The 27,757-nt window shown below is 39.8% G+C and overlaps 1 protein-coding gene across 1 annotated transcript in view; it reads right to left on the reverse strand.

Annotated features, from left to right (window-relative positions):
- VPS33B (VPS33B late endosome and lysosome associated) overlaps nt 1-27,757 on the reverse strand; it is a 2,132,768-nt gene that overhangs the window by 1,792,500 nt on the left and 312,511 nt on the right. The window contains exon 5 of the mRNA XM_044078281.1: nt 11,568-11,617. Coding sequence (XP_043934216.1) covers nt 11,568-11,617 — 50 coding nt within the window. The remainder of the gene's footprint in view (nt 1-11,567; nt 11,618-27,757) is intronic.

Consider the following 27,757-nt stretch of genomic DNA (forward strand, 5'->3'; position numbering starts at 1 on the left):
TTCTGACCACAATGGAATTGTGGTGGTCAAAAGAGAGGTTGCTGTCAACCTGTGTTCCCAGATCTCTTATAACACCTTCTGTGTTCAGTGGTCTACCATTGATGTGGTAATTCACGGAACAGAGTTTTTCCCAAAGGGGGATGACGATACATTTTTTGGCATTGAGCTTAACCATGGTTCTCACACCAGTTGTTGGTCTCAGTGAGGCCTTTCTGCAGGATGCCAACATCACTTGGGGAGTTAATAATAACTCTCAACTTGCAATCGTCTGCAAACTTTGTCAGTCAGAGTCCCTTCGTCCTCTCCTGTTGGACTTCAGAGAAGTAGATACCAAACAGGAGAGGACTCAGGACCGAACTCTGTGGGACTCCACTCGTGACTGGTCAGCAGTCTGACTTGGAGTCAGCTACTTTCACACTGTGGGTTCTATCAGTGAAGCCAGTGTGCAACCCACCTAGTGATATAGGGGTTGATGCCTAGCTTAGTTTTTCTATGATTCCTGAGTGGAGAATGGTATCAAAAGCCTTGGCCAGATCAAGGTAGGCTGTATGAACCACCTTGCCCTCATCCACAGCTCTGGTGACCATATAAATCTTATACAAATTTTATTATGGCTTTTATAGTAGTTCTGGCACTGAACAACTCAGTATGTAGGGCAATATTTCTGATCTTGCATTTGTGTGTACAGTTTAGGTGAGAGAAAGGACTCAGTAATATATAACTGTTATGCTACTTTTATTGAATTACTCAGGTCTTTTGCTAAAATATGGTAATGACTCAGTCTTACATTACACCTGAACCAGGAATGTAATGAATGTCTACTCAACAGGTTATGTGCAGCAGTCATCACCTTTATCTGAGCATGCAGAACATTGCAGTAATGAAATGTAAGTATTATCATGTTATTAATTTACAATATACGCAGTCACAGTATAACACCAAGTCATTATCACTTGTCAGGTAAAACTCTCAGCAGCTGCTCCTGTTATTCAGTCGTTATCACATTGATGAATGCACATGCCAGAATTTAGTTTTTGTCAATGTGGAGTCATGCACAAGTACCCCCCCCCCCCCCAAGTTTCTTTACTTTCATTTTTGGTAAAATACTTTGCTAATCAACATGTCAATGTGCTAAGTAATCCCTCATTTTGAAGGTGGTGCTAGTACTTACGACATGGTAAAAGAACTGTGTCTGTATGCTGTACACATATACATATATCACAGTTTATTTAGGACTTGGGTTATGAAAATTATTTTTTCTTCATATTTTGGTAAATCACTTTGCTAGGGAGCATGCCCATGTGCTACAGTATACCTCATTTTGAAGACAGTATTAGTCCTTACAACATGGTAAAATAACTATGTCTGTATGCTGTACACATGTACAGATATCACAGTTTGTTTAGTCTTGTAGGATTATGACAATTATACATTTGCCATATTTCTCATTATTATGCCCATATCTTTGCAAGGGAGTATGGTGACAACACACATGAGGCATTGTTTTGAAGCTGAGCTTGAGCCACACAACTTGTACACTGATGTGTAGTCTCTGTCTATTACAGGTGATGAGATATTATGCTTTGTTTAATTATCAATTAAGAGAAATATAATATTAATCATACTTCTGTGAATATCTCAGTAAAGGAGCATCACACAGTAATGGTTAAGGTATCATTTTAAGGATGACATTCATACAAACAAATTAATTACAAATTGTATGGGTCTACATAGTACATTTGCCAAGATATTGTGATTTCTTTTTACCAAAAAGATAAAAAATATGCATAATATCAGCATTCCCTGGCAAATATTTAATAATGATGTAGATACACACCATCAACATTTACACTACTGGAAAGGTCAATGTCTGCTGAACAACTTTAACATTCACATTTTTAGTCTAGCTATTATGGTTAAAGAGTTATGATCACTTGTTTTCTGTATGGTATTACAAATGGATTATCTGAAAATGAGCTCAGGCTGCACTGTTGTTCCTATGGTGGAAGTAAGCAGGCAGCATTTTCTGAGCTGCTCCGGAGTGAATGAGTTAAATTAAATAACCCCTCCAATGTGAGATGGCTGCTTATTATGGTATACTCCCCTTATTATTAAAAAGAATAGTTGTGTAAAATCTTACCATAGCCATAGATGTCCCTCTCTTCCATGTTGCAGTATTCATAACATCAGGGATTCCCCGCCTAGGCAATACAAACATCCGGCCAGTATACCAAAGACAAACTACTGCAAGGAACGTGTGACTTTGCACATGGGATAACAGCCAACACAGATCATAAAAGTGACGTCTGCACGTACCATCATTAGAACTGAATGCCCCAGTCAGAACACCAACCCAAGGATAAAGGTAAATCAAAATATCATCTTATGAAAAAAGGGGAAAGGAGGGTGGGATAGAATACTGCAACATGGAAGAGAAGGACATCTATGGTTATGGAAAGATTTTACACAACTATTCTATGTCCTTCTATACCCATATTGTAGTATTCATAACATGAGGGAGAGTACCAAAGCTCATGAAAAGAAAGGGAGGTTGGAGCAGAAGTCGTCTCCATGAAACCATGCAAGATTGCCCTGGCAAAGCCTGCTCTGAATCTGGAGATAGTATCCAGCTCATAAAGTTTATTGAAAGTGTGGGCAAAAGACCATGTAGCTGCATCCAGAACAGAGGCAGTGTCCAGACCTTTGAAGAAGTCCCCATAGGAAGCCACAGCCTAGTGGAATGAGCTTTTACTGAGGAAGTGTGTGTCTTTCCATGGAATACATAGCAGAAGGAAATAGCCTTGGAGATCTAAGTGGAAATGGTTTGTTTAGAAACAGGGTTTTCCAGTGCCCTGGGATAAAAGAAGACAAACAGCTGTTCTGATTTCCTAATGGAATTGGTCTTGTCTAGGCAAGATCTGAGTTGTCTATGCACATCCAAGGATTGTAGCACCCTTTCACTAGAATTTTGAGGGGAAGGAAATAAGGCAGGTATATGAATAGACTGGTTAAGGGACATGTCATTAACAACTTTAGGCATAAAGGAGGGATTAGTATAGAGTGAAACATTATCCTTGTGGAAGATGAGAAAAGGTTGGAAAGCAATTAAGACTTGATAGTCTTCCATGTGTAAAATATCAAGGAAGCTGGAACTGCAGTCTCTAAAGGAGCCTGAGTAAGCTTTTCCAGTACAAAATTCAAATCCCAGAGGGAAGGAACAGGTTTCCCGGCAGGTCCGATGTGAAGAACACCTTTAAGAAAAAAACTTAACCTCCATTTGAAGCTAAAGGAGGAGAAAGAGGCAGACAAGCAGAGATGGTGGATAAGTGGACTTTAACAGAAGAGTAAGCTAAACCAGCCTTAAGCAGTTCACACAAATAAGAAAAAAACTAGGGGAATATCCACTGAAAATGGATCTAGCCATTTCTTCAGACACCAGATGGAGAACTTCTTCCATTTGAACAAGTAGGATCTCCTAGTATTGGGTTTCCTGGCTTCCAGCAGGACTAGAAGCATATCCTCAGAGAAAAGGTGTCAGAAAGGGATCAGAAACCTATCAACCACAGAGTCAGGCTCAAAGTTGCTCAATGTGGATGGATAAGATTTCCCTTGCTTTGTGTGAGAAGATCTACCCTGTGAGGTAACTTGTGATTATTGTCCTTGGCTAATTGCAGAAGGAGAGAGAACCAGTGCTGTCTTGGCCAAAAGGGGGTCACCAACAAGATTTTTGGTTTGTTCTGATGTACTTTCAGCAGAACTTTCTGAATGAGTTGGAAGGGGGGGATGAATAAAAAAACATCACCTTCTATGAGAATGAAAGGGTATCCACCTTCTATACCAGAGGATCTGGGACTCTGACATAAAATTTGGAAGTTGACTGTTCAATGGAGAGGCAAAGAGATCTACTTGAAGAGTACCCCATTGGTGAAGAATGTCCAGAAACACATCCATGTAAAGCATCCATTCGTGGGCTTGTGTCATGGACCTGCTGAGAATGTCTGCCAGAATATTTTAAGCTGAGGGAATGTAAACAGCTAGTAATGTAAACCTTTGCTTGCGAAGCAGTCACTCAGGCCTGAAGGGCCAACCTGCAGAGCAAGTATGACTCCATGCTCCCGTTTGTTCACATACCAAAGAAATGTGCTGTTGTCGGTGAACAGGACTGGTAAGCTTGGAGAGCAAGAATCAAAGTCCTCATCTCTTTGATGTTGATTCCTTATGGAAGGATCCCATAGGCCTTGAACTTTTAAGTTTCCTAATGATGCTCCCCACCCCATGTCTGAAGCATCTGTAAATAGTTCCTGCACAGGATGTGGGGCCTGTAGAGAAAGACCTGGATTCAGCGATATTTGTTGGATCCACCAGTGTAACTCTTTCCTCATAGATTCATAGATTACTACTAGGCTAACTGCCCTTGTGGGTCATTTTAAGGCTAGCCAATTACCCCATGTAAGAATCAAACCTTGCACTTTGTGTTTGTAAGGTCAACACCTTAACCATTATGCCAACCCCCTCAGATAAGGGAGAAGAGGAAGAACAAACTCCGGAGGATGAGCATGCTTGCACCAGAGTGTTTTCGGCTACCACTGGAATTTTTGCATGTGAGGTCTGGCTAAGGGTAATATTGGGAAAACAGATACCCTGAACCACAGAATTTGGAGAAACACTCTGGCTGACATTGAAGTTAGAAGAAGCAACTGCTGGAAGCAGGGCAGCAGAGACTGCATTTTTGTTGAGAGAAGAAAGCTGTCATAAGGTCTGTCCTTATCCTGCAGCCCAGGAAAACTTGAAAGGTTGAAAGAGGTCTTGTTGTAGTTCACAGTGAACCTCATGCCTTGCAGCAGTGATATGGTGGCTTGGAGGTTTTGTTGCAGAACGTCTGGACGGCTTGCTTAAATAAGGAGATAGTCCAGGTAAGGGTAAATCAGAATTCTGTGAAGTTTGCAAAAGGCAATGACAGGTGCCAATCATTTTGTGAAGACACTTGGACCCATGGAGAGTCCAAAGGGTAAAGCACAAAACTGAAAATGAGAGGAAGCAACAAAGACATTAGAATTTCTTGAACAGAAGGTGAATGGGGATACACAGATATGCATCCTTGATGTCTAGAGAAACCATAAAGGCCTGAGGAAGCAAGACAGGGAACACAGTCTGACGAGTGAGCATGCACAAAACACACACAACACATAACCCACAAAGTCAGTGTGCCAAGCAGCCACAGCCCTTAAGGCTGAATAACACACCTGATACTCTTGTTATAGGTGACTCTATTGTCAGACACACTGACATCCCGCTCACCAGGCTGAATAAAGAGAAGGTCACAGTGAGCTGCCTGTCGGGTGCTAGGATCCGACACATAACGCAAGCACTCAGGTCACTCCAAAGCAAATACAAATATGACTCAGTCATTCTACATGCTGGTGTGAATGACCTGAGACGTACCTCCCTGGACTACATGAAAAGAGACATAGAGGAGCTCTCTGATCATGTAGCCCAGGCTGGTATGACCCTGACCTTGAGCAGCATCTTACCCTCACCTAGAATGATGCCACAGTACAAAGACAAAATGATCGATTTTAACAATTGGCTAAAATTTTGGTGTCATTCAAAGGGGATCCAGTGGAAGGATGCAGGTTTTCTTCCTCACAAAATGAGGTCCGGAAGGGTAATTTCTATCATATTTTGGGACTGAACATACACAAATGTGTTTCAGTTCCTGTAGCTCTTTCCCTTTTTCATGAAGGGATTTGAAAAGGGCAGCAGCATTAGCACCAAAAAGTGCAGAATTGTCCAGAGGTGCATTCATAAATCTTGCCTTGATATCATCAGGCAAAGGCTACAATCTTAGCCAGAAATATCTTCTAAGGACAGATCCAGATGCAGCTGATCTAGAAGATGCCTCAGCTGGATCATAAGTGGACTTTATTGAGTGTCTAGTTACTTGGGAGGAGATGTCAAGAGACATGAAAGCTGTACTTTGGCTGCAGAATCAGGAAGATCTGTCAACAGCTATGAAGCCTGAGAAAGTAGGGCCAGAACATACTTGGACATATCAGTCTGGAGAAACACTCTGGCTGACACTGAAGTCCTGAAGGCCAAAGTAGAGGATGTGTAGACATTTTTACCTATCTTCTCTATCATCTTGCTGTGATTATCTGACTGAAGAAGGGTAGTAGAGGTCAAAAATCTGGAAGGTCAATCTGCAGATACTGAGATCACAATAGGATCTGCAGGGGGACATTTGTAAAGAAATGTGCTGTCCTCAGGGACCTTGTAAAACCTATCTGGCCTTTTTGAGGCCGGAGGTTGTGAATCTGGGTTTTTGGACGCAGAAAGAAAAACATCCTGAAAGGCAGGTAGTACAGGTGGAATAGCTAAAGGAGAAGGGGAGTCCATCTGTAAGAGGTAGTAGTACCTCTTCTGCACTTCAGAGACTTGTGTGCTTTCCTATATGAAAAAGTCTCTCATCCTTGAGATTGTCTCTCCAAACAATAGGTCTTCCTCATGGGAGTCCCCACCACTGGAATCAACTTCAGAGGAAGCATAACCCAGGGAGGAGTCAGTCTGTGCTGAGTAAGCCAGAGACTCATCTGAGGATAAAACTTCTTCTTCAGAGGCCTCTTGTTCCACAGTAGAACTCCAAGGCAAAGGAGGAGGAGGAGGAGAAACTGTAGAAGAAGTTTGAACATGAGGAAAGTCTTAGTGCTAGAAAAGCATTAAGAATTCCCTGGGAAAAAAGCTTTCCAGTCTGGGGAAGGATCCTGAAAGGTGGAAATATGTTTTTGTTTCTTTTTAAAGGGACGATCAACTCTAGGCTGGAATGGATGGGCTGGTGTGGGCCTGGGTTCCGGCACAGACAGACTGTCTTCAACACCTAAACCAGGAGAAGAACTGAGAGAAACATCCAAGGAAGTGAGCTGCGGTTCCCCCTTACCATCCTGAACAGACTTCTGCAAGGCCTCTGCAGATATGATAACAGAACTCTTCTTAACGGCTTCCAAACCAGTAGCCACTGCAGGAAGAGAACCAAGCACCAAACAGACGTCTGGGCTTTCACTGGCCTCGAGTGGGATGTCCAGGTCCAGAGGCGCAGCCGAAGACTCAGGCCTAACCTTTTTCACCTTCTTCTTCGGAGTCTCACCAGACAGACCCAACACACCCACCACTGCAAGCTCTATTCACTCGAGTCTCTGATTCTCAAGGTAGATGTTCAGGGCAGAGAGACCAACAGGGACAAATGCCTGACAAATCTCGCAGCCGTATAGTCGTGAGTGGACCCCAGACAGAAAAGACACTGATCGTGGTTATCTTTGTGTGGAATTTGTCTTCCACAATGGCACTTGCCTTTCTTGGATGACATTAACCTCACAAAACCTGCAGTAGCAAGAAAATAACACAAATTCCCCAACAGGGTACTTATCTGAAACAGCAACCACTTGGCAATCAGACGAATAGTAGAAGATGGCTTTTGGACTGGCGGCAGAGAAGTTCTGAGAATGGCACATGTAGAATTCACTTTTATGGCCTGCATTGGCTGTTAACCTATGTGCAACATTGCATGTACCTGGCAGTAGTTTAAGTTTTTGGTATAATGACCGGACGTTTGGGTCACCTAGGCAGGGAATCCCTGAAATTATAAATACTGTGATATGACAATAGGACATCAAATGACCCCCCCTCCAATGTGAGACAGCTGCTTATTATGGTATCCTCGTCTTCTTATTAAAACAAATCACCCATCCAATGTGAAACAGCTGCTTATTGTGGTATCCTCCTCTGTCACAGCTTCCAAATACTTCACATATGCTTAAAACAATGTAGTCGAATTCCACAATGCAGTTCTTATAACTTCCAAAATAATTATTACTTCTGTGACATTTACCCATATCAATTTTCTCAGATCTATACTCGAAAGTTATAAAAAAACAAGGTTACCCTGCTCTGACTAATGATATAGCTTCATTATGTTCAAATTCAACTGTACATGCCATTTTCCTCATCACCAGTTGCTAAACTACATCTTTGCTCTTCATCCACCAAAAGCCAAGTAAAGTAAATTATTTTAATTTACAACTTAGCTGCTTTAATTATTAAAATTAAAGTGTAACCCAACGAGGCAACCTATTCATCCACTGAAAACTAAATCAAATAAATTGTATTAATTTAAAATTCAGTGCTTTAATTGTCAGAATTCAAGTGTGACCCAAAGAGGCAACCAACTTTAACAGTGCAATACAATCTCAAGTGCTTCAGTTGACTGTAAGCATTTCTACTATACTAGATAACATACAGGTGTTGGGTATGTCAGACCCCATGACCTTTGTTTATCTCAAAATATGAAAACTGGAAGCACTAAGGCAGATAGAGAGCAAAATATTTAAAATCTTTTAAAGTTGACTTGTTCCTTAATTTGAAAAGTGGAAGCATGGCAGTAATACATGCAGTCTTCAATGTTTCAGCCATGTATTAGTTCCTTTACACAGCAACAAATATAGAGGAGGAGTCATACTTCTAATACTTCCAGTTTTGCAATTTAAGTACAGCAGTAGTACAAGCAGTTTTTAATAAATCAAATGATTGTCAGTATCTTCCCCTGCACTACAGAAAATCTAGAGTTGTGGAACATTTCAGATCCTCTAAGTTCTGTCTGTCTAACAATTTGAAAACCAGAAGGAAGGAAGGAGTACAAGCAGTCAAAATTTCATCATTTCTAATAAACAACAGCAGAGCTAGACGCCAGGGGAAAATGTTGAAATATATACCTTCAAAGCTTAGCATGCTGGGATTTAATCTAAGTGTTTTTTTATCAAATCCAATATGTCATCAATATGGCTCTAATATGACTGCTTAAGAACAGTTCTACAGTTGCCTCTGCTGTAATGCAACTTTGAACTGTTTTGCATTGTAAAATGAAAAGGAACAATTTATCTTTAGGTTCTAACATGGCATTTGACGATTTATTCATACTTACCTATAAAGTCTAGTTGCACCTCTCAGCTAACCCTTTGCTGCAATGTATCCTAACGCAGCAGTGGAATGGACTACTCTCTATTTTGTTTAACAAATGGATGAATTTGTCCTGATATAAATTGTGTTCCATTGTCAGATATAATGGTCAGGCAAACCACAAGCAGTGAAGTCACTTCAGATGACTAATGGTGGTTTTAGACATTACTGCAGGCATACAAAAAAAACTGAAGCCATTTCAAATATGCATCAACTACTACTACAAAACAGTTCTATAAAATCCAAGTGTAATATTTTCAAACATCCACCTAGAAATTTTCATAAGTGTGCTGGTGACTGACTCTGGATTTTCAGTTCCATCTACTGTGGCACATAAGACTTTGAACATTATGGAGGGCTCAGTGGTGCAGTGGTAGTGTTGTCGCCTCACAGCAAGAGGTTCTCTGGTTTGATTCTCAGCTTGGGTGCCTTCTGTGTGGAATCTGCATGTCCTCCCTGCGTTCGTGTGGGTTTCCTCTGGATGCTCCAGTTTCCTCCCACGTTACAAAGACATGCGTCTGGAGCATTTTTTCCCCGAGCCTCCGCTGAAAATTGGCTTTGTTCTAAGTCGGACTTTCCCAGTAAACAAATGTTAAATAAATAAATAAATACATTTTGTTGCTGTAAAAGGGTTGCAGTACAGAAAAAGATTCAGATGGAAATTAAGGCACCAAGCACTGGTGGGATGTCATACTTAATATGCATTTTTCCTGATGCATGGAAAATGGGGAAATATCTATGAACTAGCAAGCAGGGAAAGTGATCACATTTTTCAGAATGTTGAGCAGGTGTGTGTCTTTCAATTGTACATGGATAATGTTCATCAACCTCTCTCTAGTAAAGCTAATGCAATAATGCTGGAAAGGAAACTTCTTCAATTAACACAGCCTCTGATTCCAAAGGTACAATATCAAATTTTTTCTCCTGATGTGAAACAGTAGATTAACATTTTGTCTTTGCAGAGACATTGGAAGGGTTGCAAAAGTTTGTCATTACTGCCTACATGTGTGGCCTGAAGGAAGCACATAATCATGTATTCCACAATACCTTCTGGGAGGTGCTTTGACAGAATGGATTTCAAGGGTCACTGCAGTATGCAATGTGGTCTTCATATTTATGCAGCAACAGCTATGCCCATATTCTCAGTGTGAAGGTTAATACATTCAAGGTGGACACAGGCCTATGATTTCACTAAGAATGCATGCTGTTTGTGATTTTTGTGAAAAGAATGTCAAGAGTCAGCCAAATTATGCACAGTACTCAGCCTAGGAACATGAAGGTGATAAAGGTGATGTTGTCCTGTTAGTTGGCGTAGTTTGCCACTGAGAGTGAAATGGCTGGGATGAAAATCAATGCTTCCAAATTACAGATTATGACTGTTCTGTAAAAGAATGAACTGCTCTTTACAGGTGATGGATATCAGCTATCTCTAGTGGAGGAGTTTAAGTATCTTAGGGTCTTCTTCAAAAAGAAAGGTAGAGGAGACTGACTAGTGGATGGATGCTGCAGAAGCAACAGCAGCAGCAATACTATTAGCAATTATATGAATTATAGAGGTAAAAAGAACTGAGTCACAGATGAAGCTCTCAGTTTACCAATCTACATCCTAATCCTCATCTATGGCCATAAGGTTTAAGTAGTGACTGAAACTGTATGGTCTTGGGTATATCAAGCAGAAATGAGTTTCCTTCACAGGGTAACTGGTCTTACTCTCCATGACAACGTGAGAAGCTTGGTAACCCAGAAACTTGAAGTTCAGCCACCTTTGCTCCTCTAGGTTGAGAGGAGTTTGATGAGGTGATTTTGGTCTCTAGTCAGGATGTTTCACTGGAAGGAGGCCATAGGGAAGATCAAAGACACAGCAGACTGCTAATATATCTTGCCTTAATTGGCAATACCTGAGGATCCTATAACATAAACTGAAGAATTCTAGTGGGAAAAAGGCAGTCTAGTCTATCCTGGTCAGCCTTTTACCACAGAGATCCTCACCAAGGCACTCAGTTTAGTACACAGCTGGACACACTGAATAGTCAAATTTGAAAACACATAATTCATGTACTCTAACAGTGACTAAGTCACTGCACAGTGGTTTTGTACACTCCATACACAAATGGCTCCATTAAATGGTGTATGTCAGATTTACGTACATGTACACTGACAAAATGCCATTACAAAACCACATAACCTGTGGTCCTGATTAGTGTGCAGTACTTCAGCTTGCATTCTAATGTTATTGAACAAGGATGCAAAAAGATTATAAGAAAAACTGTTTTGTAATATACTACACTTGTCTCTCCTGGTTAGCTCACAAGCATAAACGAGCCCTAATTCACAGTCTTGTTCCTTGTTATCAAACATGTAAGCACTTACAGATAAAAGACGCAGAAGCAGCAGCAAACAAAGTTAGGAAAGTGGAGATGAATCCAAAAAAAAGAAATTTAAAAAATATGAAAGCAAAGTGGAAATCATGAAGACTACATATTCCACTTGCATAAACAAATTGATAACGTTGACAGCTGATTGCTAATTGTGTTATTGCATCAAAGAAACAATGAACTCACCAGCAATAATCTTCACATTATCAATCCGAGGTCTGATCAGAAAACACAGTCTGCAAGACAAACAACAAGAATAATTCAAATGTTGTTTTTATTCACCAAGCTATACAAGTCATACTTTTCTTACCATGCCAGCTTTGCTGTTCAAAATGCAATTTTCACAGGGATACATGGCTTACTCCTCAGAAAGTACAGTTGTGTACACTTACCATAATGTAGATGTTCTAGTGTATTCACTGTTGCAGTCATTACATTAGGGCAATCTGCTGGCAGGTTGCCCTCAGTTGGCCTGATTAACAAAGTCTTGGGTCCTGCGTCGGTTGCTGTCCCTTCTTCCATGATGTCAGGTCGTCAGGGGTATAAAATATACAGCCGACGCCATTACATCAGTTTTTCTTGCCCCAGATGTCAGGTGCCCCCCTAATGGGGAGCAAACTATATAAATAATTTAAAACACAATATAACTCCAAACAAAAGCAAATACACAAAAAAGGCTTTTAAGTGTAGTAAAAGAAAGGAGAGGCATAGTAAGAGAAAATACAGGGGGCTGGAGGGAGGGTAACCAGGACTGCAACAGTGAATACACTCGAACATTTACATTTACGGTAAGTGTACACAATTGTACTATGTTCTTCGTGTTTCACTGTTGCAGTCATTACATTTGGGTAGATTCCCAAAGCTATGGTTGGAAGGATGGATTTATACAGCATTAGGACCGGCTATAAGGCCCTGTAAAATGGCAGTGGCAAAGCCAGCTCTGGATTTAGAGAAAATTGGTAAATGACAGTGCTTGGTGAAAGTATAAACTGAACTCCAGGTAGCAGCTTCTAGAATATCCCTGGTAGGAACACCTCCAAGAAAGGCTGTAGAAGTAGATGCAGCCCTGGTGGAATGGGATCTGATCCCCTGGGCGATAGGTTTTCCATGGTGCTTACAGCAGAAATGAATACAATGGCTGATCCATTTGGAAATGGTTTGCTTTGAAATAGCCTTTCCCTCTGCCCCTGCAGCAAATGCTACGAGCAGTTGTTCAGATTATCTTCGAGATTTAGTCCTGTCCAAGTAAAATCTAAGTTGTCTGTGTACATCCAATGAATGCAGAATTCGCTCCCCTTTGTTCTGTGGATTTGGAAAGATAGTTGGCAAATTAATGGACTGATTAAGAGCCACACTGGATACCATCTTGGGCATGAAGGATGGGTTGGTCCTGAGTGACACCCTGTCCGCATGAAAGATGATGAAAGGCTCCACTGCCATAAGGGCCTGCAATTCAGAAATCCTTCTAGCCGAAGTGATTGCTAAAAGGAAGGCTGATTTCCAGGAAAGAAATTTTAAGTCTGCAGTAGCAGCTGGCTCGAAAGAAGGTAGCGTGAGTTTCTCCACTACAAAGTTAAGGTCCCAGGCAGGGGTTGGTGCTCTCCTGGGTGGTCTCAAGTTTTTGGCCCCTCTGAGATACTGATTTAGCAAAGGATGAGAGAAGAGGGGGGTTCTGTGTTGTAATGAGCTGAAATGGCTGAGGCACGGATTTTTATGGAAGAAAAAGACAGGCCCTTGTGAAGCATCTCAGTTAAGTATTGCAGAATCTGAGGTAAATTGGGCACTGCTGTGCTCATCCCTAGAGATTAATTCCAGGCACAGAATATTTTCCATTTATCAGCATAAAGTTTTCTAGTACTAGGTCTTCTTGCCTCCAAAATAACATCCATCACAGGTTTGCTGAGGGATGGTAAGGGGGAATTTAAGTGATTAGCCAAGCTGCAAGATGCAAAGTTTTGAGCTGAGGGTGCAGAATTTGGTTGCTCTGCTGAGACAGCAAGGAAGGTGTCTGAGGCAGGTGCCATGGAGAAATTAGTGACAGACTGTGCAGGAGCGGCTACCAGTGTTGGCGAGGCCAGTCTGGAGAAATCAAAATAATTTTTGATTTGTCCTGTTTGACTTTTAGTAGAACTTTGGAGAGTAGAGGCAGAGGGGGAAAGGCATAGACTGTTTTCCCAGCTGAAGGACAGTGCATCCACTTTCCAAGCTTTCTTGTGCGGAGTTCTTGTGCAAAACTTGTCCAACTGGTAGTTCTGGGGTGAGGCAAAAAGATCTATGTCTGGGCTTCCCCATTTGCGTGTCAACATGTTGAAAATCCGTGGTTCCAGTTTCCATTTGTGTGGGTCCATGAGATTTCTGCTTAGTTCGTCTGCCAAAATATTCAGCTTTCCTGGCAGGAATTGAGCTTGTAGTTGTACTTGATAGCTCAAGGCCGTGTTCCACAATGCCATGGCTAGTCTGCAGAGGGGGAAGGAATGTGTACCCCCCTGTTGTTTATGTACCACATAACTGTGGTGTTTTCCATCTTTACCATTAGTTGTCCTGGATGAAGGTAGTCCTTGAAGGCTGTCAGTGCATTCTGTACAGCTAGCATTTCTTTTTGATGGATATGAAGGTGCATTTGATTTGGGCTCCCTTTGCCCTGAATGCACTTCCCTGCCAGATGAGCCCCCCATGCATAGTCTGATGCGCCTGTAGTCAGGGTTTGGGTGGCAGGGGTGGTGTGAATAGCAGTCCCTTGTTTTGGTGGCAGGCCTCTGCCCACCATAGGAACTCTAGTTGCAGGCAAGGTATGATAGGAATTATTGTTTCCAGGCTGTGACAATGTTGACTCAATAAACTTTTTAAGAACCATTGAAGTTTCCTCATATGCAGTCTTGCATATGGAATTAGAAGAATGCAGGAGGCCATGAACCCCAAGGCTTGCAGTATTTGTCTTGCAGATAGGTTTTTTGTGGCCACCTGTTTGAAGCAAGTCACCAAATGAATTTGCTTTTCTGGCGTAAGGAAAGCCATCTGGGCAGTTGTATTCAAGCTTGCACCCTGGAATGTAATTTTTTGAGAGGGTACCAGTTGTGATTTCTTTTCGTTTATGGTGTACCCTAGATAAGTTAGAACCCTTTTTACAAACGCCAGATGTTTTAGAAAAAATGGCCTTATTTTCTGCCTGAATTAGACAATCGTCCAGGTATGGATATATTTGAATATTTCTTTGTCTCCAAAATGCAATTACTGGAGCCAGGTACTTTGTAAATACGTAAAGCACAGTAGATAAGCCAAAGGGCAGTGCAGAGAACTGATAATGCAAGTAGCCTGCTTTGAAGCAGAGGTATCTTCTGCAAGATTCCCCGACTGGGATATGCAGGTAAGCCTCTCTTAAATCTAGAGTTGCCAACCAGGCATCTTTGCCTAGCATAGAAAGTAATTGGTGAAGAGTCAGCATCTTAAATTTTGGAATGTCCAGAAAGGTGTTTAGAGTAGAGAGGTCCAGAATTGGACGCCATGATTTGTCTTTTCTGGGTACCAGGAAAAGTCTGGAATAGAAACATTATCCGTTTTCCTTTTCTGGTACTAGTTGAATTGCCCCCACATTTAGGAGGGAAAGTACTTGTTTCTGAGCCTCTGCCCACTGATTTGGGGGCAGGTCTGGCCATCCGTTTGGAGTTGGCAACATGTGGAAATGAAATCTGTATCCCTGGGACACTATATTTAAAACCCATTTGTCCTGGGTTATAAGTTGCCAGTTTTTTACATGAAGAGCCAGTTTTCCCCCCAAAGGGGTGTCTAAGAGGTAAGTGCTTGGTAATTTTAAAGGAAAGTCATTGAGACTGTTTACCATAGGGAGGTGTCTTGTTTTCAGATTTGGAAGTGGAAGCACCCCATTGCTTAGTTCTGAAAGTCCCTTGGGACTGAAATCTGGAGCTTTTGAAATGTATGGGTTTAGCTTGAATGGCCCTGGAAGGAACTGGAAAGGACCAGTTCTTAGTAAACCAGTGCCTACTAAATCTTGGAGGTTGTACCTGTAAGAAATCTTTCACAGTTTGCATAGATTTAGCTTTATCTTCCATCTTTTTTAAAACTTCTTCAGCCTTATTGCCAAACAGATGGTCCTGCTGCAAAGGAGCATCCAACAATTTTGCTTTAACATGATCAGGCAGAGATTGCTCCTTAAGCCAAGCATGCCTTCTAAGCACAGACCCAGTAACAGCAGCCCTGCAAGAGGCCTCCAAAGAATCAAAACCACATTGCAAAGTATGTTTTCCAACCTGTTCAGCTGAATGCAATAAATCCTGTAAATCCTTATTTTCCACACAGTCAGAAATCAATATAATTTTCTGTTTAAGCAGTCCCATGACATGCTGTTGATATTTTAGCATATGGAATTGACAGTTTAAAGCCCTGATTGCCAAGGTTGCAGAAGTATAAACCTTTTTATCCCATCTATCCAGCACCCTGCAGTCTCTATTAGAAGGGGTAGGATTTTTAGCAGTAGAAGCCTTAATGCCCTTGGGCCCCTGAGAAATGGTTTCAGGGTCCGCAACAGGATTTTTAAAAAGGAATTTGTGGGAGTCAGGAACCCTGTAGTATCTGTCTGGCTTACAAGGGGACATACTGGATTCTGAAAACACATGAACAATGTCTGGATTCTGAAAACACATGAACAATGTCTAGTACAGGAGGTATAGCCAAAAGCCTATGCGGAGGAAGAAGAAGGAAATCCCTAAGCCTCTTTTTGGATTCAGAAAAATCTTGACTTTCCCAGTGCAAATGCTCCCTTAAAGTATGTAAAGTTTCCCCAAAAGAAAAATCCTCAGGAGGAGAAGCAGAAGGAATGGAATCCTCTGCATCAGAGTCCTCATAAGTAGGCACGGACAAATCCTGTTCATTAGAAGAGTCAGAAGAAACAGTGTCCTGTTCAGAAGATTCATAGTCAAGTTCAGCCCTAGGCCTCTTAGAAGGGGGCGGGGGGGTTGACTACCCCTGATTAGAGTAATTAAATCTTCAGCCATTTTGATCATTTGTTTTTTAGGCATAGCGGCCTGAACATGTGGCCTGGGTGTCGGTTTTTTAGACATAGATCGAGATTTTGGCCTTAACATTGAAGGTGGTGTGGGTTTAATATACAAATCTGTAGGCCTGAATACACCCTCAGAAGCACAGAGGCTTCAGACCCATCCAAGGTAGAGACATCTGCGGGTTCCATAGGTGAAGTATCTCGCGACCTACTGGACTCCGAATGGGTCTCAGTAGAGGCCTGAGAATCAGAAGCAGTGGGTATCAGGGGCTGCAAAAGTGCCTCACTGAGTACCGGTGAACTGGCGACTGGCTTAGAAGCATCGTCAGCAGTTTTGGATCTCAACAGCCTGTCTCTGTCTTTTTTTTTTTGCGTTTTTTCAGTATTCCGGTAGTCAGATGGCTAACCGACATCATTTCTGGATAATTAAACCGAGAACCGAAATATTTAGAAGCAAAAATGTACAGACGACAGACAGTGCACTGATTAAATAAAGCACAAAACCAACAGCAAGGTACGTCGTGGTCAGAGCCTAACCAAGGAATACAGTACAAATGGGAATCCTTATGAGGTATTTGCTTCCCACAAGTAATGCAATTATTAACTTTTACTGACATCGGTAAGGAGCAAGAAAAAGTTTCCCCAATGGGGTACTTAGCTTTTTAGTTTAAGACTTCGGTTCTGAAACTCGAAAACGAAAATTTCAGGAGTCAGCTGACCAGCACTTGCGAACTGCTTCTGCTTCGGGCACCGCGCAGCAAGAAAGACTGATGTAATGGCATCGGCTGCATGTTTTATACCCCTGACGTCATGGAAGAAGGGACAGCAGCCAACGCAGGACCCAAGACTTTGTTAATCAGGCCAACTGAGGGCAACCTGCCAGCAGATTACCCTAATGTAATGACTGCAACAGTGAAACATGAAGAACATCAAGATCCTGAAAAAAGTAAGCTGAGGAGCAGAAGCTCAATGTTGCAAAAGGCCAGCATGGTAAGTTTCCCAAAAGTTAATGAATGACCACGACTGCACAATTATTTATATGCTTCCTGATAAGACACATTGGTCATCATGACTTACTAGAAATGCATTGGTTTGGTTTAAACAGCTCAACCTTCAGTAAGAACTTATTGTTGTGAACAGTCACCGCATCATAATCATGACCTCTGGCAGTATGTTCTCACAAGATATTATTATGGACATTAAAAGCAAAGCTAAAAAAGGTGTTAATTTACAGCCCTCAGGAACAGTGATCTGTAGTAAATCAAGGTTTCATTATAACAGATACAATGGAAACAAGCTGTCAGAAAACAAACTTATCTTGATCTTTAATGTCATTTTAGCTAGATGTCCACAAATACAAATGTAGCCACGACTCCCCAGCAAATATTTTAGTACCCCAACAAAATAATAGCAAAAAAAAAAATGTAACAGCACGGATGTCTCTCAATATGCCTTAAAACCTGCATGTCTAGCTAACATTGCAGTAAGCTCTAAAAGTAGTTGCGAAGATCTCTGATGAAAAAGAAAATAAATAAGCAATTAAAATGAGGTCTGCAAACTACTCTAAAATAAGAAAGCTATAAAGTAGAATACTGGGCAAGTGTGCTTATATCGCTTTTGACATAGGGTTGTTACTTTAATTTTTCTGGTGGAGACCAGATGACTGCAAAACCTTATCAACCTTTTTAGAGTGGTGACTCCCAGCTTTCCAAATGCCACAAAAGGATGGCCGCTTAAATTGTACGTCTTAAGCCAACTGTTTCATGGATCTTATAGGATGCTATGAAATATCTCTGGAAAACATAATATGAGAAAGCTTCAGGACTCAGTTCTGGTCTATAACAGGATTACCCATATTTATACCAGCGTCAAGGAACAGCATCCATCATAAGGTTACCAACCATGCTCCACTCAGGGTTATGAAATGATGTAAAAAAAGACAAGTATGTTTTGCTCTGTTTAGTATTGTAATTTTTGTACTTCTTACTTGTAATGTAGTAGATAGCGGAGCTTTTCTCCCCAGGCCTCCACTGAAAATGGACATGTATCCAGTTGGACTAACCCGGTTAACAAATGTAAAATAAAATAAATAAATAAAATAAGTATGCACTCTGAGCACACCCCTAACATGTTCACCAGTTATCTCTAAGCAAAGTCAGCTGGTCTTCACAAGGTGCCAACCTACCAGAAATCAACCAAACCTTCTCTCCACCTCCATCCAACATGCGTGCGTGCGTACATACACACACACACACACACACACACACACACACACACACACACACACACACACACACACACACACACACACACACACACACACACACACACACACACATACACACACATATATACACTCTCTCTCTCTCTCTATACAATACACAATAAAGCATACAAGCAATAAAGAAGGCCTTTGGCTGTATTATCATATGGTTGAATAGTTGAATATTTGTAAGCATTTTTGCATGAAGTAAAGTTTTAAGAACAAACTGCTTGTACATGAAGGTTGAGAAGGTGCATATATATGCATATATATTTAATTTATATATATATATATATATATATATTTATAACACATTTTTTAGATTAGCATGTTATATATATTTTTTCTCATTTGACTAGGAACGCTCATTTTTTCACTTAAACAGGATATGATGTCATAATGTTGATTAGGTTTGCAGGTGTATATAATGAGTGTTGTTTTGATTTGAATGTATTTGGTCTGAAGAAGCCCTCTTGGGTGAAAGCGCTTGCCAGTTGTTCCTTAAATAAATCGATTTTTTGTGATTTTACTCAGTGTGCTGTGCACTGGATTCCTGTGACAGCCGTTTACTTACATTTGGTGATTACTTTGATGTGGACTGACTTGGACAGCCTTATACTGCTCCTGTGCTGTTTGTGGTGTTACTTCATATTTTTTTCTGTGCACTAGGAACAGTTCTTCCCTGGCAGCTTTCGTTCTGGTTTTAAAATAAAGAACTGTTAAAGGAAACAGTTGTTCTAAGTTATCTATCCATCCACAATCCCTTTTTCCCATTTTTACACATGCAGATGGGGGTGTCACTTCAAAACTGACAATCATCTAGAGCCAAGATTTACACTGCCAGGTGGCTAGCCCTACCATGGTAGTTCTTTCACACCACACACTCACACTGATGGCCAATCCACTTACTGCATGTCTTTGAAATGTGGGAGGTAATCCATGCAAACACAGGGAGGACATGCAGTCTCCAAACAGAAGGCTCCTCAGTTGAGAATCAAATTGAATCAGTTAACCTTTTACTGTGAGGCAACAACACTAAACATTGTGCCACTGTAACACCCCAATAATGTTTATGAAAGAGCCTACAAATTCTTCTTTTTCCCTTTAATTTTATGCAAGTGTTCACTTTTCATTCACTTAAGAATGACTTATGACTAAAAATTTGAAAGCAGATTTACAAGAATGTGAATTACTGAGAGACACGCCAACTACAGCTCTCCCAGTGTGAAACTTTTTAAGTGCCAATAAAAGTTACAGATTTGGAAGAAATACAGTTATTGGCTAGCAGATGCACTCTTTGAATGTCAAAGGAAAAATCCAGCAAAAATGTCAGCTAGAAAAACATAAGAAAAAGTTTTGGAAGATAAGAATCTCAAGGATAAGCAAGACGCAGACTTATGCCGGCATCAACACAGGAAAATGTCCCTAGTAAACCAGAAAAAAAATGGATCAGAAGCACTTAAAAATATTTTAAGTAAGTTGGACTTTGGAAGACCAAATGAAAATGGCAGTCCTATGTTTGATGAAGTCAGAATTAGAACTGAAAGAATGACAGATTGATGCATCAAATGAAGAAACCTTACAGAAAATGGTAGATCTAGGAGATAGAAAATGAAGAGAAAACCTGAGGTTTTCTGCAGTACCATAGAAGACAGAGGGAGTGAACTACATTACCTTTATGAAAACAGAAATAAGTAGTTGGACTGATGTTCCACAGAAGATTTGTTATTTAAGAGTGTGCAATGCATATATGCTTCCACTTTAACTTCAAGAAAGACGCCAAGACCTATATGGGTTAAAATGTAATCATACCAGTAGAAGGAAATGTCTCTGCCAAAACTACAGTAAAAAGGAAAGGTGCTGAAAATTGGTGATGCCAGAGTATTTGTGAAAAATGACTATGCACTTTACAATAGACAAAAGGGGAGTGAGTTTATTCCACCCATTGGAGAGTTGGAGTGAGGTTGAGGTGAGATTCAGACTACTATAACCATACTACATGAATAGAATGGGAATAAAAAAATGACACTGAAAAAGAAAGCAGAAAGAAGCATTATATATTTAGAAAAAGGGAATTAGTGTATTGATAAGCAATGTGAATTTGCTAGTAGATATGGGCAAACAGTGAATACTAGCATACATCAGGAAACTAAGGATTTTATTCAGCACTCTTTTACAGAAGGATTTTTTTAAAGAAACAAAAGAAAACAAGAAAAGGGAAGCAACAGCGTTAGTAAGAAAGAGCACAGACATAATTGAGGAAAGCAAAACTGACAAGAATGGTAGACTTGTTTTGAGGAGGGGATGAAAGAGTAAAACAATAACGATAGGTAATGTTTATCTTCTCCCAAAATTGAGGAAAGAATAGATCATGCACATAATGGGAGAAACAGTAGGATATCATCAGGGAATTATAATATTTGGGATTGACCAGAATCTAGTCACTGAGCAGGCTGACATTAAGAACAGATTCTTCAAGCAAATTTGTAAGGTGTTTGGTAGGACTGATATGACCAGATTACTTGGGAATAGAAGAGAATTTACATTTTATTCTCATACCTCGGGAACCTAGTCCAGACTATTTACATTTCAAAGGAACATGAATAGTTACTAGTGAGGGTATGGACTATGCACTTGTACAGTGTGAAAAAAAGTTGCCAGAGTAAGTAATATGACCAGATACTAGAGAACTAGAAAGGGTTGGTGGAGGAAGCCACAGAAAAGTATTTAATTCAGGAGTGGTTTAGGAAGGCAAGAGATGCAATAACATCCCAATTTGGTAAAGAAAGCAGAAAATGAGATGAAATAAAGAAGAACCTAAGTAACATGCTTAAGGATACTGAGCGAAAAGAATAGGAAGATAAAGTAGCGACACATTGGGCAACATGGTTAAGATTAACGAGTTAAGCAAAGAGGAGATTATTGAGGCAGGAGGAGCGAGAAGAGCTTAAGGGACTAGAAAACAAAAGGAAGCAATAGCTTCATGATGACACAGCACTATCAGTTGGCACTGTGGCACATATTTTTTCCCAAACACCCAAATAACAAAGAATGTTGGCCAGTAAACTGAGGCAACAAAAATGGATAGCTATATCTTGAAAATTAGGGATCTTGAAACAGATCAACTATATGATGACCCTGAATGGATAGGACTATTCAGGAATTTATATGCTGACCTATATGCAGCATAACAGGAACAGGAAGAGGAAAGCTTGATGGAAAATCTCAATATGTTCCTACTGGGATTACATCTGCATCAACTACAGCGGGACAGAAGGAAATTAATGTCTGTGATCACAGACCAGGAAATTAGCAACCAACTGAGTGAACAGGTGGGGAGGGGAATCCCCAGGATAGAATGGCACACCTTTCAAAATATGGAAATGGGAAAAGAAAACATTCTTGGCAGGTGGAGCAACTTATTTAGTAGTATTTTATCACAGAAAGTATTTCCAGATTTTTGAAAGATGCAGGGATATCAGTGCTCCTAAAACAGGGTTGAGACCTGGGCAGTCTTATTCTTATTGACCTACTGTGGTTCTTAATCAAGACTATAACTTTTTACAGCTATAATAGCGAACAGAATAGCTGAGATACTCTCCAGATTAAACGGTCTTGATCAATGCACCTCTGTGAAAGAGAGGCAGATCTCTGACAACATCTTGTTGGTTAACTTAATTCATCAGGAAACAGAAGATTCTAATAAGCCTCTAATACTGATGGCACTAGATGCAGAGAAGGCATTTGCTAAAATTCATTGGCAATATCTGTGGGAAGTACTGTGAGTAATGGGTTTCCCAGATGAGGTGATTCAGGTATTTGAAAAAAATGCATCATGGTAACAGGGTGATGTTAAAAATAAATGGAAGGGTATCCTGAGATTTTGGAATCTCTACAGGGAGATAACACTTCCATATTATTTTTCCCCCTCTACATGGAACCACCTCCACAGAGGATAAGACAATCATAAACCACTGGATGGCAGCAGGGAACTCTTGAGAACAAACTTGCGATACTTGCAGATAATAACGTGTCAGACAGAGGTAAAGATGTGCCAAATTTATTCAAACTTTTAAATCAATTAAAAAATTAGCAGGATATAAAATAAACAAACAAAACAAAAAACAATATGTGTAAATTATATCCTTCATGACACCTATTACAGGAATATTCTAATTTGTGAGACATTATAAAATGAGATACTAAGAAGTAACAACAGCCGGAAGACCAAAGGTTCTTCATCACGAATCTTGGAAGATGAAGTGTGACAAAATCAAACCAATGAATAGAAAATGGGAAACCATAAAGGTTGATTTAGATCACTGGATATGAGCAATAAAGATGTTTATTGTTCCACTAATCCTTTATACAGGACAGTGCTTGTGGTTCATGTTTGATCAGCAGAGTGTGCCCTGGTTATAAGATTAGTGACAAAATATATTTGGGAGGGACAGTGACCTACAGAAGGCTGGCACATTTTTCTTTAGTTGGTTGGGATATTATGATGCAACCTATTAATAAAGGAGGGTTAGCAACACCAAACCTGAAGACATATTATGACACTTCCCAGATAAGACTGCTTTACTGCCTGCAGGACTCAAGTTTTCAATCCAAAAGGAAGGATAAGTTGCTTACAAGTCACGATGCTGCTAATCCCTTATGGGGAGTCAAGATGTGGGCTAAACTTGAGAAGGGAGCAAATGCAACACCTTTTTGGGGATAATTAAAAATCAATCATTAGGATAATGGTTATTAAGGAAGAAAGACAATAATAGGATTTTCAACCGAGGTCCACAGGAATGAGCTAGCCCAGGTTTCAGTTAAATATCCTGGTCATAAGGAACTGGTGTACTAAGAACCCACATATACTGCTGGGAACAACTCCATAAGGGGGATACAATAATGACATGGGAAGAAGTTAAGGACATAAATAACAGACCAAAATGAGCGGCTGAAATATACAGGCTTACTAGATAAAGAGGCAAAGAGAAAAAAGAAAATAAAGCCTGAAACAATACAAATTCTAAAAGTAGCCATAACAAAGCAATTTAGAAGAAAAAGATTAGTGAGTAGACTTTATAAGTTGCTAATTAAAGACAAGGGGGAAAATACTAAAAAGAAAAATATATTAAAGTGGGAAAGGGCTCTGGATGTCAACTGTCTGATAGAACAATGAAAAAATATGTAAAACTCCTAAAAAGGTTACCAAGTCAAGAAAATGTCAAATCTTGCATGGAAATGTCTCCAAAACCACTTTGATACACCATATAGATTGGCTCATATATTCCCAGGTATACGTAATAGATGTTGGAGGTGCACTGAGGGTCAAAAGGGGACATGGCAACACAGCTTCAGGGGATGTAAAAGCCTAAAGAATTGTCGTGCAGATATACAAATGCTATTGGACCAAATATTAGGATTTAGATGGAGAGTAAATGAGAGAGAGCATCTCCTGAACTACATAAGAAATGTGACACCACATAGAAGGGTCCTATTCTCCTTAGTTCTGATAGTCTCTGAGAACGCAATCACCAGAATGTGGAAACAGAAACAGGTAGACGCAATAAAAGTTGTAGAGTTAATGAACTAGTTAAAAATCAGGAAAAAGACATTTCGAGATTAAATAAAAGTGAACTTCATGATAAGAAATGGGAAACGTGGGAAAATATTATAAGCAAAAAAAAAAAAAAAAAATCAGTCCGCAAAAATACAAATACATAAAACACTCAGTCACTGGGAAAGTAGGCAAAATGTAATGTTTTAGAAGTGCTTTTATCCACTAAAATATACTGTGGACAACAGCATCAGATAAAAATCTCCATCATTTCAAATCCTTAAATAATAAAAAATCTCCCTCATTTCAAATCCTTAAATAATGAAGTACTACACTATCATCTTATGGCTAAAACGTAAAAATACATTCTAACCATAATGTACTCCCAAAAAAAAAAAAAAGCATCATCCTCATTGTCAACCACCGCATCAAGTAATGATTCAACTGTTTCCTCCCCATTACCTGTTGTCAACTGCCAATTTGGACTGTTCACAGGAACAGGACAGGGATATGCTGAGTTAATGTTATACTGATCACAGTCCCTTGCCAATTTCTTTTCTTTCCTCTGCTTCATTCCCATAGATTACCTGTCTAAGCTGTCACAAATGCATGTGTACTGATCTTCCTTGACACTAAAATGCAAGTCCGTAGTTACTGCTTCCTGTAATGTCTTGATGTCACATTCCAATTCCTTTAAATTATGCTCATTTTCATTATACAGGATTTGCATGAATTCTAAGTTGAGCTGGTCAAAAAAAAATCTAACAATTCCTTGTGTAACAGAGATGAAACAAGCTACAAATAAATGAAACACACAAACTACACCAGGAAAAAGTACAAATTCTTTACTGATGTATCCGGTACCTCAGCTCAGAATAAATTTTACATCAAGCAGCTATCTTTTATATAGTAGCAACAACAAGTTAATTACATCCAATAAATTAACTGAAATCAATTATTCTATTAAATACATTTCATTAAAGTGCCTGTGATATTTTCCCTATTAAACAGACATTCCATTACAAATTATATAAATTCCATGTGCATTACTGTTTAAAAAAACTCATTTTTGCCATTGACCATGGAGAAAAAATACATATACAAGTGCTCCATGATTCTTATCACAGCTCCTGTCTTCAATAACTTTTTGATGGCTGATAGCATGCATGCCCCTCATTTATTGGCATCATTGTCATAAGGAGAGTATTTGTGAATAGCAAATAATACTTTAGAGAAAGATAAATTAGCACATAAATTCAGCAAAGTTAGGGACAAACTTTTAAGAAGGGGATATAAAGAGGAGGTTTTGGTGACAGTGGAAAATAGAGTTAAAAGGAGGCTGAGGCTAACACACAATCAAAGATATGCAGTAGACAGAAGGAACAGAGACATGGTTCATTTTGGAAAAAAGAATGAGGAACAGGAATCTATATTTTTTGTAAATAAATACTCCCTGTTTTCAGAAATACTGAGAGATCTGGTTGATAGGTTTTGGACAATCATTCTCAATGATGAGAGGTTTGGAAGAATTTTTCCAGACAGGGTCACTTTTTCTTACAGTAGATCAAAAAATTTGAAAGAGTTGCTATCTATAGGCAAGATGGAAAGTAAACATGGCAGAAAGGGTAGTTTCCCTTTAGTGAAAAATGCATTATATGTTAAAAAAAAAATCTTAGACGGGGTGAACATTAATGGCAAAATATATAAAGCCAGGGATCAGTATAACTGTGAGTCAAGGGGAGTTATTTATATTACTGGATGTGATTGTACCATGGTCAAATGGTACATAGGGCAAACGGAAAGAGCTGTGAAAAAAAGAATCATGGAGCACTTGGGTGACATTAGAAGAGGCAGGATGGAAAGTTCTGTGGTGGAACATTTTATTCGATCCCTTGAAGGCTCAGATAGGTCCTTCTTTTTTAATGTGCTGGCCAAACCAAAACAGCAGCAAAGGGATGAATTAGTTAGTAATTTATCCTTGTTGGAAATTAAATGTATTATTAATTTTAAAACCCAATATCCTAGGGGGTTAAACATAAAACTGGATCTAAATGTTAGAAGTTAATGGAATAGTTCAAACATATTGGGGTTTAGTACAAATATTTAAAGGGGAAGATCATATAGATAGTTCCATATCCAGCCTTGTGTCCCAGTTCGGTTAGCACATATACATACACATTTTGCTTTTTATGAAATCTGAACACTGTTGAAGTTAATTTTGAATGTCAAGTATTCATTATATGTATATGTGTTTTTTCTTCATGGTCAATGGCAAAAATGAGTTTTTTTAAATAGTAATGCACATGGAATTTATATAATTTGTAATGGAATGTCTATTTAATACGGAATATATCACAGACACTTTAAAAATGTATTTAATAGAATAATTGAATTCAATTAATTTATTGGATGTAATTAACTTGTTGTTGCTACAATATAAAAAAGGACTGCTTGATGTAAAATTTATTCCTTGAAGTCATAAGCCGAAGTACCGGATACATCAGTAAAGAATTTGTACTTTATCCTGGTGTGGTGTGTTAGATCCGCGGTGGTGGTGCTGCGGTAGCGTTGTCACCTCACAGTAAGGCGTTGTCCAGTTCGATTCTCAGCTAGAGCGTCTTCTGCGTGGAGACATGCGTGAATGGGCGTACCTTCGTTAAAGGTTGTGCGTCAGGGCTGGCAACTCGGCACGTAAAAATCAACTGCCAATCATTAGCGGACTGGAGTTCCGCTGTGGTGACCCCTAACCGGGAAAAAGCCAAAAGACACAACAACAACAATCCTGGTGTGGTGTATGTGTTTTATCTTATGTAAAGGAGAGCCATCTTGTAATCCATTGGGGTACTTAACAAAACGCAGACCCTACCCACTTCACTAGTAAACTCTCTGAAATAAAGATTGTCAACTGCAACCTACTGTATGTTGATAACAGTTTTTCAAAACTTGAGCAACTTCCATTTAAGAGCACCACCATTCATTGTAACCGAGGAGTGAACTGAGTATGAGTAGCTAACTGTAATGGTAGTTTAAAACCAGTCAGTATGTGAAGCAACATAACGTTTACCACATGTCTGCACCCTTTGTCTAGCTGCCAGTGATACATATCTTTCATCAAGGTCACTCATCATAGCACCAATTCTAGATATACCATTAACAGTTCTGTTGTTAAACGGAGCACTATCACCATGGTGGATCATCTGAAAATTCAACAGACGCACTCCACTACAAGCCCCTTGACTGTTCAGCAAGGAAGTCATGTCCTCATCACTCTCCACTGGTCCTGCTTGAAGCAAGGTATCATGTTTGCCAGAGAGCTGCGAAATTAGACATATTAATACCATAAGCTCAGAGGGAGAGTCGCAATCTGTTCCAGCAATCCAAAGAACAGACAATCCTGTAAATTAATTTTGTTCAAACAGGTCTTGCAAAGTGCAGTTGTGTACACTTACCATAAATGTAGATGTTCAAGTGTATTCACTGTTGCAGTCATTACATTTGGGGGTAATCTGCAGGCAGGTTACCCTCAGTCAGCCTGAATTCCAAAG

The sequence above is a fragment of the Protopterus annectens genome, chromosome 7.part0, assembly GCF_019279795.1.
Source record: "Protopterus annectens isolate FY-2018-M chromosome 7.part0, PAN1.0, whole genome shotgun sequence".
Taxonomy (NCBI): Eukaryota; Metazoa; Chordata; order Ceratodontiformes; family Protopteridae; genus Protopterus; species Protopterus annectens.